Source organism: Myxocyprinus asiaticus, chromosome 15, assembly GCF_019703515.2.
Source record: "Myxocyprinus asiaticus isolate MX2 ecotype Aquarium Trade chromosome 15, UBuf_Myxa_2, whole genome shotgun sequence".
Lineage (NCBI taxonomy): Eukaryota > Metazoa > Chordata > Actinopteri > Cypriniformes > Catostomidae > Myxocyprinus > Myxocyprinus asiaticus.
Genome location: NC_059358.1, coordinates 28,067,551 through 28,083,579, shown reverse-complemented (window position 1 = coordinate 28,083,579; position 16,029 = coordinate 28,067,551). Strand labels below are relative to the sequence as shown.

General features: G+C 39.5%; 1 protein-coding gene across 1 annotated transcript in view; it reads left to right on the top strand.

Annotated features, from left to right (window-relative positions):
• The window catches only part of LOC127452724 (calsyntenin-3-like), a 51,256-nt gene extending 36,403 nt beyond the window's left edge, over window positions 1–14,853 (top strand). The window contains exons 14-19 of the mRNA XM_051718377.1: window positions 1,899–2,125; window positions 2,749–2,910; window positions 11,608–11,753; window positions 11,929–12,064; window positions 12,962–13,146; window positions 13,244–14,853. Of these exons, the coding sequence (XP_051574337.1) occupies window positions 1,899–2,125; window positions 2,749–2,910; window positions 11,608–11,753; window positions 11,929–12,064; window positions 12,962–13,146; window positions 13,244–13,393 (1,006 nt within the window). The 3' untranslated portion in view covers window positions 13,394–14,853. The remainder of the gene's footprint in view (window positions 1–1,898; window positions 2,126–2,748; window positions 2,911–11,607; window positions 11,754–11,928; window positions 12,065–12,961; window positions 13,147–13,243) is intronic.
• The last annotated feature ends 1,176 nt before the right edge of the window (window positions 14,854–16,029 follow it).

The window sequence follows — 16,029 nt, the reverse complement described above, 5'->3', positions numbered from 1 at the left end:
TCCGAATTCCCATACTTTCAGAGCATGTACTGAATTTTAATGAAAAACGTATTAGTAAGTTTTTAAACAAGTACAATCCAAACCTTGAGAAACAGCTTTCTTGGTACCTAGGATTTACACCTTTAAAGAGCACCTATTATCTCTCATACAATGGATTTACATGCATCCAAGGTCAAAAAACACTTTAATTTGCTCATAATTTAAATTGCAGCATTACCTTTTTTTCCCCAGTGTCAAAAACGACTCGTTCAATGATCCTTTCTAAAGGATTCATTCTAAACTCCTCCTTTCAGAGAGCCTACTCTACTCTGATTGATCAGATGACCCAGTCTGTTGTGATTGGTCTACCGCTTAGTGTAGTGTTTGAGGGTGGGTCAAAGCTGTTCACGAGCAGCCAATGAAGACCAGAGGCGGGTTACCAAATTACGTAGGTTAGTACAAGAAGTAAGTCTGGAATTACTAACGACTCGTCTCAGGTGTTCAGAATCGGTTCTTTCTTTTGGGAGTCAATAACTCCATTTGTTGTGCACTTTGATTTTTGAAACTTTGCAGACTTTTTTTACATTCACAAACAGCTATATAACACACTACATGAAAGGTAATATTTAAAAAAAATAATAGGTGCTCTTTGAAGAGTCAACTGGCTCACAGGCTAATTTTGTTGCTGTTTTTTACTTTTCGAATCTGACAGCTCCTCAGCTCGTGTGGCCTAATAGGATAGTAAAGTGTTTACTGGTTGCACACTTCAGAATCTCAGTAGATACAGTAAAACATCTGGGCATTATTTGCCTACTGTTTAATGAATAAAGAGTTTTCAGAGATCTTACTTATTTGACATAAAGCTTTTGAAGAGACAGCTTACTCTGAATGAAAATATGGGGAAGAGAATTAAACAGTTGGAAAATACTGTTAAAATGATTATTAGGTGAAATAAATTTGTTAAAAGAATGAATAACTGGAACAGGACCAGTTATACTGTAGCTACAGTGAGTGTTTGGGTTGGCATTAGTTAAACAGAAACTTTCTTTCTTCTGCAGAACACAAATGAAGATTTTTAGAAAAATATTTCTGCTCTGTAGGTCCAAATAATGCAAGTGAATGGTGGCCAAAACTTTGAAGCACCAAAAAGCACATAAAGGCAGCATAAAAGCAACCCATACGATTCCAGTGGTGTAATTCATGTCTTCTGATATGATAGATGTGGGCAAGAAACAGATCAATATTTAAGTCATTTTTTACTATAAATTCTCCTCCCTGCCCAGTAGGTGGCGATATGCATGAAGAATGCGAATCACCAAAAACACAAGAAGAAGAACATGAAAGTGAAAGTGGAGATTTATTGTAAAAAAGAACTTAAATATTGATCTGAAGACACTGATTTAACAACTGGAGTCGTATGGATTACTTTTAAGTGCCATTTATGTCCTTTTTGGACCTTCAAAGTTCTGGCCACCATTCACTTTAATTGTATGGACCTACAGAGCTGAGATATTCTTCTAAAAATCTTTGTTTGTGTTCTACAGAAGAAAGAAAGACACATATCTGGGATGCATTAGGGTGAGTAAATGATGAAAGAATTTTCATTTTTGGGTGTACTATCCCTTTAATTATAATTATTAATTATTATTTACATTATAATGTAAATTTATGGAATTGGATGCTAGTTGACAAGGGTATTGTAAACACTGCTCCATAAGCCTTTAACATGGAAATGTACATTTACATTTTACTAAAAAAATACAAACGAAGAGAGGGAACTTTGCCTCCATATTTCAGTAGTCCACCTCCGCTGTGATGCACCCATATGATTCATCTGCCTTTGTTTGATTTTGTCTTGTTAGGTCCAACTGTGCTGCAGTGCCCCTGAAGTCATCATAATGTTCTTTGTCATTCTGCAGGTGTTTCAGTGAAGAGAGCTGTCTCTCTCTCAGACAGCTGGAGGGTTACCTGGTTGTGCTCCAGCCTGATGCCCCACAGATCTCTCTCTCTGGGGTGGGACCCCACCTTGCCAGACCAGCTGCTGAATTTGAGGGCCCTCAAGGCGTACTCTTGTTTCCTGACCTCCGTATCGTCTGCTCCTTGTCTCATGCTGTTAATACTGCAGCACAGGGCATGGAAGGAGGCGGTAAGTTTGTAAAAAAACATCTTTGAACATCTGAACCTTAAACAGTAAGGTTTCTGTAAACCCACAGCTTGATGTACAATCTCCGAAAGAGCTTTTACGCAAAAAAGTATTCTGTTCATTTATTAATGGAACATTATATACACATCAGAATTTGCATCACCAGCATCACCAAAAGGAACTGCTAAAATAATGACTGTTTTCAAAAACTCTCCTTTTCTTCCATTGGCTGGACAAACAGATAGTCCCACTCCAAACTCACACCATTGGTTGAACCAAAATTGCTATGTCAGGCTGGTCGGGATGCTGGAACAAATATTAAGCTGGGATGAGAGAAAGTATTTTAACAAATAAAAAATGACGCACTTTAGATTTAAGAACAAAAGATCTATATTCTAAGGCATAGTTTTGCTTTTATCCAGGGTCAGTGCAGCACACTGTAGATAGACTCTTTCTTTAAAGATATTAAGGTGAAGACATTGTCTGTATCTACAAGTTCCAATGTCTTTGTTTATCACAAGCGTATTATGCTGTCGATAGGAAGTGAGAGCAAACCAAGTGATGTTATTACTTTGTTATGACCAAAGGGTAGAAAATAATTCTACTATTCTCTGTCTCTTTATCAGCACTGATGTCAGATGCTGTGGCTCACACTCTGGATGGGTGTGAAGTCCAGCCCTTGGGGGAGGAGCTAAACCCAGAAAGGGAGGAGCTTCTGGTGGACGTGGAAGCATTAAGAGAGAGGGGGCTGGACATCATTAACACAACGGCCTACATTGCCATCACAGGTAATTTGAGTTTTTTCATTTAAAATAATTATTTGAAACCACTTATGAAGAAAGATTTACAGTGCATCCGGAAAGTATTCACAGCGCTTCACTTTTTCCACATTTTGATATGTTACAGCCTTATTCCAAAATGGATTAAATTCATTATTTTCCTCAAAATTCTACAAACAATACCCCATAATGACAACATGAAATAAGTTTGTTTGAAATCTTTGCAAATTTATTAAAAATAAAAAACAGAAAAAAATCACATGTACATAAGTATTCACAGCCTTTGCCATGACACTCAAAATTGAACTCAGGTGCATCCTGTTTCCACTGATCATCCTTGAGATGTTTCTACAACTTGATTGGAGTCCACCTGTGGTAAATTCAGTTGACTGGACATGATTTGGAAAGGCACACACCTGTCTATATAAGGTCCCACAGTTAACAGTGCATGTCAGAGCACAAACCAAGCCATGAAGTCCAAGGAATTGCCTGTAGACCTCCGAGACAGGATTGTATCGAGGCACAGATCTGGGGAAGGGTACAGAAAAGATTCTGCAGCATTGAAGGTCCCAATGAGCACAGTGGCCTCCATCATCTGTAAATGGAAGAAGTTTGGAACCACCAGGACTCTTCATAGAGCTGGCCACCCGGCCAATCTGAGCGATCGGGGGAGAAGGGCCTTTGTCAGGGAGGTGACCAAGAACCCGATGGTCACTCTGACAGAGCTCCAGCGTTTCTCTGTGGAGAGAGGAGAACCTTCCAGAAGAACAACCATCTCTATAGCACTCCACCAATCAGGCCTGTATGGTAGAGTGGCCAGACGGAAGCCATTCCTCAGTAAAAGGCACATGACAGCCCGCCTGGAGTTTGCCAAAAGGCACCTGAAGGACTCTCAGACCCTGAGAAACAAAATTCTCTGGTCTGATGAAACAAAGATTGAACTCTTTGGCCTGAATGGCAAGCGTCATGTCTGGAGGAAACCAGGCACCGCTCATCACCTGGCCAATACCATCCCTACAGTGAAGCATGGTGGTGGCAGCATCATGCAGTGGGGATGTTTTTCAGCGGCAGGAACTGGGAGACAAGTCAGGATGGAGGGAAAGATGAATGCAGCAATGTACAGAGACATCCTTGATGAAAACCTGCTCCAGAGCGCTCTGGACCTCAGACTGGGGCGAAGGTTCATCTTCCAACAGCACAACGACCCTAAGCACACAGCCAAGATAACAAAGGAGTGGCTACGGGACAACTCTGTGAATGTCCTTGAGTGGCCCAGCCAGAGCCCAGACTTGAACCCGATTGAACATCTCTGGAGAGATCTGAAAATGGCTGTGCACCGACGCTCCCCATCCAACCTGATGGAGCTTGAGAGGTCCTGCAAAGAAGAATGGGAGAAACTGCCCAAAAATAGGTGTGCCAAGCTTGTAGCATCATACTCAAAAAGACTTGAGGCTGTAATTGGTGCCAAAGGTGCTTCAACAAAGTATTGAGCAAAGGCTGTGAATACTTATGTACATGTTAATTTTTTATTTTTTTTCGTTTTTTATTTTTAATAAATTTGCAAAGATTTCAAACAAACTTTTTTCACGTTGTCATTATGGGGTATTGTTTGTAGAATTTTGAGGAAAATAATGAATTTAATCCATTTTGGAATAAGGCTGTAACATAACAAAATGTGGAAAAAGTGAAGCGCTGTGAATACTTTCCGGATGCACTGTATATACAATGGGAAAGCACCATTTACCCTACAGTGGCCCCAAAAAATATTTGAACACTTTTGAACTCAAGTCACTTAATGTAGGTAGAAAATATCAAACAAATTGGCATCCACAAACTAATGATACTACTTCATTTTTCTGCCATTTTTTCCATTTACTTTTATCAAACTGGTCCCAAGGTAAAAAAGTCAGTTCTGCTCAAGTTCACAATTTCTTAACAGAGTAACAGGTGTATTTCATCACATTAATAATTTCACTAAGGTTTGACAACCAGAAAGTGTCCAAAAAAATTTTTGTCTTAATTTTCAACAATATTTCTACTGTTTTCCATTTTGAACGTAATTTTTTTTTTAATGTTTAGTTTTAAAAGAGTGTTTCCTTAGTCGCGTGGCATCATGCAAGGGTCGGATGTGTGAACGGCGAGCTCTGCGCACTTTGCTAGTTTTAATACTTTTTATGTCATAAACCGGTGAGATTCAATACACTCTGATTCTTGACTGTTCTAGGAAGACAATATGTCAAAGAATTCATTCCTCAGGCTCTGGAGACATTAAAAGACACTTACGTGCTCAAGCTGAAGCCCCTGAGCAACAGGCCAAAAGCCTGGGACTCAGTTTGGACAGTGCGGTGAAAGAGATTCAGCGTGAGCTGTTGAACATGTCAGCAATGCTGACGAAGGTCATTGCAGACTTGGAGGATCTTGCTGTAGTACGTCGATCGATCACTGCCATGGAGACGAAATTCACTGAGATGGTTTCAAGAGTGTTGGATGTTGAGAAACGGATCGATCATCTGGACACATCGGACAGGGAATTAGCTGCTAATCCGCCAGTGACCAAGACAGACTTGGAGCATGTCTGGGAAAAGTTGGAAGACCTTGAGAATCGCAACCGGCAAAACAACATCTGAATTGTTGGAATTCCTGAGGATGAAGAAGGCCGAGATATGGTGAAATTCGTAGACGGCTCTTCCTGAGTCTGCTTGACATAACAGGCCATAAGCTGAAATCGAGCGAGCTCACAGAGTTCCAGCTCGGAGATCCGCAGAGGGAGACAGGCCCCAATCAATTCTGGCCAAATTTCTGAGATCATCCGATAAAGATCTCGTGTTACGCGAGGTGAGGAGTAAAGGAAGGCTTTCTTGGAAGAACCACAACATTTTCTTGTTCCCAGACTTTGCGAATTCAACGAGAGAAACGTGATCGATTCAAGGAATGCAAGAAACTCTTACATCAACGGAAGGTCGCATTTTCACTGTTGTTCCCGGCCAAATTGAGAACAGATACTAAGGATGGCCGCAAAATATTTACATGCCCACAGCAAGCGATGTCCTTCATAAAGTCAATGGAATGAGTAGGTCATTGTGTGATACTCTCTATGCAGCCGAGTGGGCCTGACTCAAGGAACATTCACTTGACTGTCAGAGGAAACTGTGCACCTTCTTTGTTTCTTTTTGTGCATGTTCCGCCTAGCGGCTGGTGTTTGTTTTGTGGGATAACACTCCTTCTGGACAGTTTGTGGATGAATCTGCATGTTCTTTGTGCTTATGCCTCCTATTTGTTGGAGTTTGTTCTGTGGAATATTTCTTGCAAAACATTGGAATGATTTGGGCATCTGTTGCACTCATGTAACATTCACTTAAATGTCAGAGGAAACTGGGTGCCTTTTTTGTTTTTTTTTTGCTGGTTCCTCCTAGTGGCTGGAGTTTGTTGAAGAACACGCCTTCGGAACAGTTATGTGGATGAATCTACATGTTCTTTGTGCTTATGCCTCCTATTGGCTGGAGTTTGTTTATAGATTATTTTCTGTTGTGTAATTCTGTCTAACAAAATTTGTATAGAAGCAATGGACTTGAGCAATTCAATGGCAAATTTGTCGTGGGGGCTTTCGTAGGCGTACATGGACTGTTTGAGTTTAGAGGGATGGACGCCGGTTGGCTCTGTCGTGCGCAGGGTTAATGTGCATGTTTTTCTTTTTTCTGTGTTTTTTGTTTGGGGGAAGTTCGAGTTTGATTGTTGCACTAATGTTGGAATGTGGTCGTTATAATTTTATTTTTGACACACAATCTATTTTTTCTAATGTGTCAAAATGACAAGTGTTAATATGAGTGGATTGTCTCTCTCCACGTGGAATATGAATGGGTTGGGGCACCCCATAAAAAGAAGGAAGGTTATTTCTTTTCATAAATGTAAGAAATATGATATAGTGTTTCTTCAAGAAACACATCTTTCCCTGCAGGAAGCTGAAAATATTTGGAAGATATGGGGTGGACATGTTTTCTTTAGTGCTGGCACAAGTAAGAGCAGGGGAGTCATTACATTAATAAGTAAACATCTACAATTCAAATATCTCAAACATATTAAAGATAAATTAGGAAGAGTCATTATTGTTTTATCAGAAATTCAGGGGCAAATATTGATTTTGGCACCTAACACTGATGATCAGGGCTTTTTTTATAGATCTTGAAGGGATGTTGCAAGCCGTTGGCACCCCTCATGATATAATATTGGGAGGAGACTTTAATCTTTTGATGGACTCAGTCCTTGATCATAGTGAAGCAAAAGTGTGTAAGCCCCCTAGAGCAACAGTGACGCTTCACAGGATGTGTAAAAATCTTGGTCTAACAGATATTTAGAGACTTTTGAACCCATCTAGTTGGGACTACACATTTTTTTCATCAGTCCATAAGATTTATTCTAAAATAGATTTTTTTTTTTATATCTAAGTCCCTCATTTCATCTGTTATTGATTGTTCAATTGGAAACATTTTAGTCTCAGATCATGCCCTGGTGAATTTAGAGGTGATGCCACATACGGAGAAAAAGAAATCATGTAGTTGCTGCTTTAATTTATACCTTTTGCCAAATCCTGAAATCAATGTCTATATGGAGACCAACTGGTCCTCAGTATCCTCTGTGGGCGTGGATTGGGAGGCATTTAAGGGTTGGATCATACAGTATGCCTCATTCACCAAAAAATCCATAGCACGAGAACTCGTGGAGTTGGAAGGGAATATTAAAAGTGCGGAGGCAGAGCTGAAGCGCCGAATGTCGTCTGATGGCCTCAGAGAATTGATCCCGATTGAAATACAGATATAATACTATTTTGTAGCGGAAGGTGGCGTTTTGGCTATTCAGGGCAAGACAGTCATATTTTGAGTCGGGGGACAAAGCAGGGAAGCTTTTGGCTAGATATATAAAGCAGAGAGAGTCTTTTTCTACCATTCCCTCAGTGAAATCTGCTGGTGATTGAAATATTTACCTCAGCCATTGATATTAATAATGCTTTTAAAGAATTCTATCTTGATCTCTATAGTTCCACATCTTCGTCTACTGATGAAAACATTAGAAACTTTGTGGAACCATTAGAACTCCCTGAACTGATGACTGAGCAAAAAAATTCTCTTGATTCTGAGATAACCTTGGAGGAACATGACGAGGTAATTAAGGCCTTGCCTACAGGCAGACGGCTTTGCCGCTGAATTTTTTAGATCTTATGCTACAGAACTGGCTCCACTTTTGTTAGAAATTTATACGGAATCATTAAAGAATGGAAAGCTTCCGCCAACCATGACTCAAGCCCGGATCAGTCTGATTCTTAAAAAGGACAAAGATCTAAGCGAGTGTAAGAGTTACTGTCCAATTTACCTGATCCAGCTAGACGTAAAAATATTGTCAAAAAATTCTGGCTAACCGATTAAGTAAAGTTATTGCATCTCTTATACATATAGATCAGGTGGGGTTTATTCGGGGCTGCAGCTCTTCTGATAACATTAGGCATTTCATCAATATTATGTGGTCAGTGGCGAATGATCAGACTCCGGTCGCGGCCATCTCACTTGATGCAGAAAAGGCATTTGATATGGTAGATGGGATTATCTTTTTAAGATTTTGGAAATATACGAGTTCGGGAATACTTTTATTGGATGGATTAAGTTACTTTATAGACACCCGGTAGCGGTGGTACAAACAAATTGATTAATTTCAGATTATTTTACTCTGGATAGGGGCACCTGGCAGGGTTGCCCTCTTTCCCCATTATTGTTCTGTCTTGCCCTGGAACCATTAGCAGTCGCGATAAGAAGGGAAGATGGTTTTCCAGGGGTGGTGGTGGGAGGTGTGGCACATAAGCTTTTGCTTTATGCAGATGATATTTTTTTTATTCGTCTCTGACCCTACTAGATCTATGCCTTGCCTCCATAGAATTATTAATTCCTTTTCTAAATTCTCAGGATACAGAGTCAACTGGTCTAAATCCGAAGATTTGGCTCTGACAGTGTACTGCCCAGTAACGGCTTTCCAGCCGGGTGCCTTCCAGTGGCCCAAACAGGGCATTAAGTATTTGGTCATTTTATTCCCAGCAAATTTGTCTGATTTGTTGGAGTTCATTTTGATCCCTTAATAAAAAGGTTTTCGAGCGATGTGGGCAGGTGGACTTCATTACATTTATCGATGATTGGGAAGGTTAATGATATTAAAATGAATTGTATTTCAAAATGTAACTACCTGTTACAATCTCTTATTTCAAGCAGTTTGATAGCATAGCAAAGTCCTTCATTTGGAATGGCAAGCATCCTAGATTACATTTTATTAAGTGACAAAGGCTGACTGACAAAGGTGGGCTAGGCCTACCCAAGATTTTGTTTTATTATTATGCATTCGGTCCCAGACATTTGGCTCATTGGTCGCATCCACCTAAGAGAGCCCCTCCTTGGTTTTGTATTGAACAGGAATTTCTTGCCCCTATTTTGCCATTTCAAAGCCTTTCTATCAAACTAATTGAAGTTAAGTTACACCCCGTTACCTCGTATTTGCACTCGGTATGGACAAAAGTGTCCAGAGTGTTTAATTCTGACATTTATTTAAATGTTGCCTCAAGCATATGGCTGAACTCTAAATTATGTATGAATAAGTCCCCCTTCTGCTGGTCAGAGTGGATTGTGAGGGGGGTTACTACACTATATGAGAGTGGTGTGTTGTGATCTTTTGAAAATTTGGTTCAACATTTTGGGATTCCCAGATCTCAGTTCTATAGGTATTTACAGCTGCACCACCTGCTCTGTATTGTTTTTGGGAGTAGCACACACCCCCCTAAAGCAGCAAATACTCTGGGTGATTACTGCTTTTGGAAAAGGTCATGAGGCATCAGTGTATTACTCCCTGCTAATTAAGAGTCTGGGAGTTGGAGCTTTAACTTCTATCAAGAGATTATGGTAGAAAGATTTAAACTTGGTATTGGAGGAGGGAGTGTGGGCTAGGATTCTAAAAAACATCAAGTCTGCATCTAGAGATGTCAGAATTTGTTTGATTGGAAATGGAGTGCTTAGTGTTTTGGGGGGACTCTCGGGAACAAGCTGTGGAGAGAGTAGTTTAGTTTTAATTATGATAATTATATATATATATTTTATGGGTGTGGGTGTGTGTGCGTGTGCGTGCGTGTGCGTGTGCGTGTGCGTGCGTGTGCATGTGTGTGTGTGTGTGTGTGTGTGTATTCTTATTTGTGACCACAGAGGTGTTCGTTGGGGGTCAGGGTGTGGCTGGTGATTGGGGAGGGGGAGGGGTAATAGTGGGGTTAAATGTTAAATGTTGATTCAATGTTTATATGTTGTGTTTTTTCTTTGTTTTATGTCCATGAATCAATAAAAAATGTTAACTGAAAAAATAAAGTGTGTTTCCTTGCAAATAAATGCCACTTTTTGTTATGTTATATTAAATGTATTCATATTTAAAATATTTTTGTTCATATTAAATGGCATAGTTTATTATTTGGTTTAATTAATAAATGAAAAAATATTTAAAATAATTAAATAAATATTTGATTAATATTTCATATGTTTTGATATTTCAGTGTGGCTTATATGGGTCATGACATAAGGAATCAAATTTTCCTTGGTCTTTTGGCATGTAAGATGTAATTATACTACAAAAACATGCTGTAGGTTTCAGAACTCAAAACTTCCTCCTCACTGCAAAAAGAGTATTTCTTGGAACCAAAATGCCAAAACGACTCATTCTCTACTTCTTCCACATTGTGATGTCACACTGTGGTAGACATTTGCATCTGACCGCCTCATCAACAACACATCAATGCCTATTTACTTTATCACTTCTGTAGCCCCACCCAGAAGCAGTGAGCAGTGAGATGGCAAGGAGAGAGTAGGTCAGTCAAGAGCAGAGAGCCAATCATAACAGTGGCTGTTTACTGTCAAGTCTTAAAGGAGAAGCAGCACCAAAACCAAGTGTTTCTGACAGAGGGAAAGAATGAGGGTGGAAAGTGATCATGTTTACATATTTTTTTTGTGCACATTTTTTTACAGATATTATAAGTGAACCTCAAGGAACATATTAAAATGATTTTTTTTAATAAGCATGTCATGAACCCTTTAAAGGTGCTGTAAGCGACTTTAGCGTTCTGAAGCTTTCACATGACTGAGCCATTGAATTAGCCACGCCCCCCTCATTTTATCAAAATTATCAAAAAAAGATAATTTTGAGACCAAAACCGAGCAAAAAAGCAGCATTGTTGTTCCTGTGACTGTCAAATTCAACAATGGCACAATACCTTATCTGACAAACATTATGAATCATAGCCTCAATGATCTGCTTCAAATGAGAACAAGCAACATGATTGAAAGGTGAAAAGTGTCAATGTCCGCTGTCCGCGGACACATTTTTGTTTACTGTTTACAAAGTCTACAGCTGTCACAGAGACCGGTGAGATATCTCAGGACACTTATTTCATTAATATCTTTAAGGAACATTTGTTGCATACTTCAAAAATCGCTTACAGCACCTTTATATGTCCAAAAAGGTTTTGCAGTCACTGAAAATGCAAACAATGTATGTTCTGCTAATTCTGCTAAAATGACCAGTAATGACTGAAAAAAGTTATTTTAGCAGAAACAAGTCATCTTGACCACCTTCTTATTTATTTCAATAGGAAGTAGAGAAAAACCAACAATCTATTTCTTTGTTTTTCCTCTGTTTCAGGAGCGGAATCTATCTCTGTGTATGAGGACATGTTGCGGTCCATTCGCTATCGGTTAGCAAAGGGCTCAGCCCGTTTCGAGAGAAGGTTCCGTCTCTCATGCTCAGAAATGAACGGTCGGTACACCAGCAACGAGCTCACGCTGGAGGTAATAAACACAGCTGAAAACTGATCCTTCACTATGACCCACACAACACCAAATTAACCCAATACATACTCTCCCTGACAAAGAACACAACTGAAAGTACACACTCTAGGGGACAGAACAGCTCTTAAATTGATGCATAATTAACACACTCTCACTTTCTTGTGCGCTTGCTCAGGTGAATTTCCTGCACAGTCTGGACAGTCTGTACCATCCGTCTCACCTGCTGGCATCTCAACAGCAGTTCCTCCATCCATCCCACCACACTGGTGAACTGAGTGGGCACACACTCCCCAACCAACACCACAACTCTGGTACATGCCCATGCATACACTAACACGTACAAAAACACAAATATTTATCTCTACGTAACTGTCATTCTCCTCCTTGGTGAATAACATCTTTGACTATTAAAGGGACTTATTTTTTCTCTGAGGTCTAGTATAATAGTATAATGGTAGTCCAGATTTTGCACCTATAACAGTTTCATTTAGTTTTCATTACCATTTTCCACACTCTCTTCTTGACCCATAGAATTTAATGGTTCTGTATTGTGTTCAGGGGCGTAACTAGAGGGCAGGGTGGGCAGCTGCCCTAGACACCATGGTGAGAGGGGGCCCGCAATGGTCGACCAAAAGAAACCATAAAAATGATGCGGGCCCGAGGGGTGATGAAAAACGACCATGGCTCCCCAAGGAGGGGGCCCGACAGTTTCTTTGCACTGGGGCCCGCAAGATCCAAGTTACGCCACTGATTGTGCTCCACTTTGCAAATGAGCAACAGTGGTTTACTCTGTAGCTCATTAGTTCTTCTGTTGTTTAAGAATAATAGTATCTACTTATAGTACATTACCACACCATGACTGAGCAGACCAAGTTTCTGAACTCTGAATGGCTGTTATGACTTGTAAATGTGGGCGGTCATATGTAAAAAAAAAAAAAAATAAATAAATATATATATATATATATATATATATATATATATATATATATATATATATATATATATATATTGACAACAAGATTTTTTTTTTTGCAGCTTGCTTTTAATGGGGAGAAAGTTCTGCAACTTACAGTATGTTTTCATAGTACAATGAACTATTTTATACCAAAAGGATCAAGGAAAATGTGATTCCACATATTATGACTACTTTAACGAATCATAAACGATAAAGAATAAACAATGTCTCTCTTTCCTTCTCACGCAAACAGTTGTTCCAGGAGCTGCAACTGTCATCATCATGGTGTGTGTAGGTTTCTTGGTTGTCATGGTGATTCTTGGTGTGTTCCGCATCCGTTCCATCCACCATCGTGGTGAAGGAGCAATAGGCGGAGACAAGGAGGGCAGTAACCAATGGGATGATTCTGCCCTCACCATTATTGTGAACCCTATGGAGGTATGAATCCATAAGTACAGGACAGATAAACATTGCTGGTAATGTGTCTAGTGACTTGTGTTATTTATAAGTCTCTGTTTTTTTCCCTTTATTTTAGTCATATGAATCCCGCATGGGCATTGCGACAGATATGGAAGAAGAGTGTGATGATGAGGAAGAAGCAGTGGATTCGCCTGATGATTCAAGTGATGACCAACGAATCATCTTCAAGAAAGATGGAAGAGACTCCGCCCCCAGACGCTACTGAGCCAATCAGCTATGCCCACATAATCTAAAAACACCCACTCATAGATTATACTGGAATTACCACTAACATGCTATACACAGACACAACGTCAAAGAAAATGAAAAGTCTGTAACACATCTGTGACTTTTTATTGGATCTCAGCCTGTGAATGCAATGCTTCTCTCTGGAATGTACGCTCCCTCAAACACAATGCACAATGCATAGCCTCTGTTCAGATGTCTGACTAGCATTTTGCCATTTTCGATCCAGATCCCAATATTTAAAAATGGCACAATTATATACTGCATCCATTCATCCTACAACCTTTCCAGTTGTATCCAACACATGAAAACTGTAAATGATCTCATATTAGCTAATTAACTCAGACAGTGTTTCAAAATTAGGTCACAACTTACAGACTTTTTTAACTAATGTAATTTCTAGTGCCCAATATATGGAGTCCAAAACTCAACAACTTTAGAAGCTCTTGATACATTCCTCTGACAAATTCACATGTACAGATTTAGAGGACTAGTCAGTAATGGTGTTTATTAATAGTGATAGATTACAGGTAGGTGTGAAATTGCTTTCTTTTAAGCATTACAATACCAGAATTATTACCTTCACACATGCACACACACAAATCTTTGTGCACCTCTGCTCACAACCTCACAAACCACAGAGTACAGTGCAATGCCCTCTGCTGTTTCAGAATGTTAACTCAATATGGGCAGTTTTGATTGTACTTAAATGTATGTAAATACAAATGACTACTACTATTATAATAATTTTTTGATTGTTGGTTCCATTTATTTTCTTTCATTTTCAGTCTTTGCACTTTCAGATAGGCTTGTTATTTTTTCTAATATCTCTATTGGTAAAAAACAGTGATAATAACAATAATAGTATTAGTAATAAGAGCGGTAATGATTGGCTTGATGAATGTCTATTTATTTGTGTGTTAAATTGTGTAATTTAAAAACTTGTTAATATCTGAACCACAGAGTAACAGAAAGGCACTTTGTTGTTATGCCTAGAACATTTTCACCTCCATCATGCCATCATCCCTTTCAACATGCACACGTGTCTGAACATTCCTTCTCTTTTCCTTTCCCTGTCCCTCTCTTCCTCTCTATCCTTCCACTCTTTAGATACTGCCACTGCTTTTTGGTTTCTGAATGTACAACTGTGCTGCCCTTCCTCTTTCCAGCTTGCACTTTTCTCTCTTTTCCCGTGACTAATTCTCTGTCTGTGTTAGTGTACAGTGGAAATCTGTCAGTAAATGAAGGCCTGTTGTTTTGCAGTGTGATATAAAGAATGGAAAAAATAATAAGGTATATTATTACAATGGTTACCACTGGGACAATGAACTATACTTATAGATACAATGCCATGGATAATATGATTTGATTAATAATGATAACTGTCTGAAGAAATATGCTGTTCAAAAAATTCATAATAAAAACACACAGATGACATCAGCATGTGGTCTATGTTTTTTTTTATGTTAGTGTTGAATTTGGTCACAGGTGATAGGGAGTTTACAGAAATACACTTGAGTAATATTTCATCTCAGGTGAGTTTACATCATTTTAAACAAATTTTTCAAATGTACTAGTCACTTCGTTAGTGGTTTAAAGTTGTTTAACCCTTAAATGCATGGGTGTTTCACCAAAAATTATTACTTACACTACATCCCTCAGATCTTCAGTGACCCGGCACATACAGTAATGTGCAAAAGTCTTAGGCACATAAGATGTTTCACAAAAACTTTGTCTTAAGGTGGTTATTTATATCTGCTACTTTAGTGTGTCAATAGGAAATATACATTTTAGACTCCCAAACATTCCTTTTGCAAATAGAAAAGATTAGAATAGAAGAACAGGGAGCCCTGCAACAGATGACATGGCCCTCACAGTGCCCCCCACGGAACATCGGGTCAGTCTGAGATTACATGAAGAGACAGAAGCAATTGAGACAGCCTAAATAAATAAAAGGACTGTGGCGAATTCTCCAAGAAGCTTGGAACATCCTATCTGCCAACAACCAAGAAAAACTGTGTCCAGGTGTAAGTAGGAGAATTGGTGCTGTTTTGAAAGCAAAAGTGTTCACACCAAATATTGATTTAGCTCTTTTTCTGTTTACCGGACTTTGTATGACATTAATTGATTAATGAAAACTATTTGTCATTATTTCTTTTTAGAAAGTTTTTTTGTCTGACCAGGAGTGATGGTCGGACTCGCGTTTATCGTCGAAGGAACGAGCGTTACACCAAGGCCTATACTCTGGAGTGGGATCGATTTGGAGGTGGAGGGTCCGTCATGGTCTGGGGCAGTGTGTCACAGCATCATCAGACTGAGCATGTTGTCATTGCAGACAATCTCAATGCTGTGCCTACAGGGTAGACATCCTCCTCCCTCATGTGGTTCCCTTCCTGCAGGCTCATCCTGACATGACCCTCCAGCATGACAATGCCACCAGCCATACTGCTCGTTCTGTGCGTGATTTCCTGCAAGACAGGAATATCAGTGTTCTGCCATGGCCAGCAAAGAGCCCGGATCTCAATCCCATTGAGCATGTCTGGGACCTGTTGGATCGTATGGTGAGGGCTAGGGCCATTCCCCCCAGAAATGTCCGGGAACTTGCAAGTGCCTTGG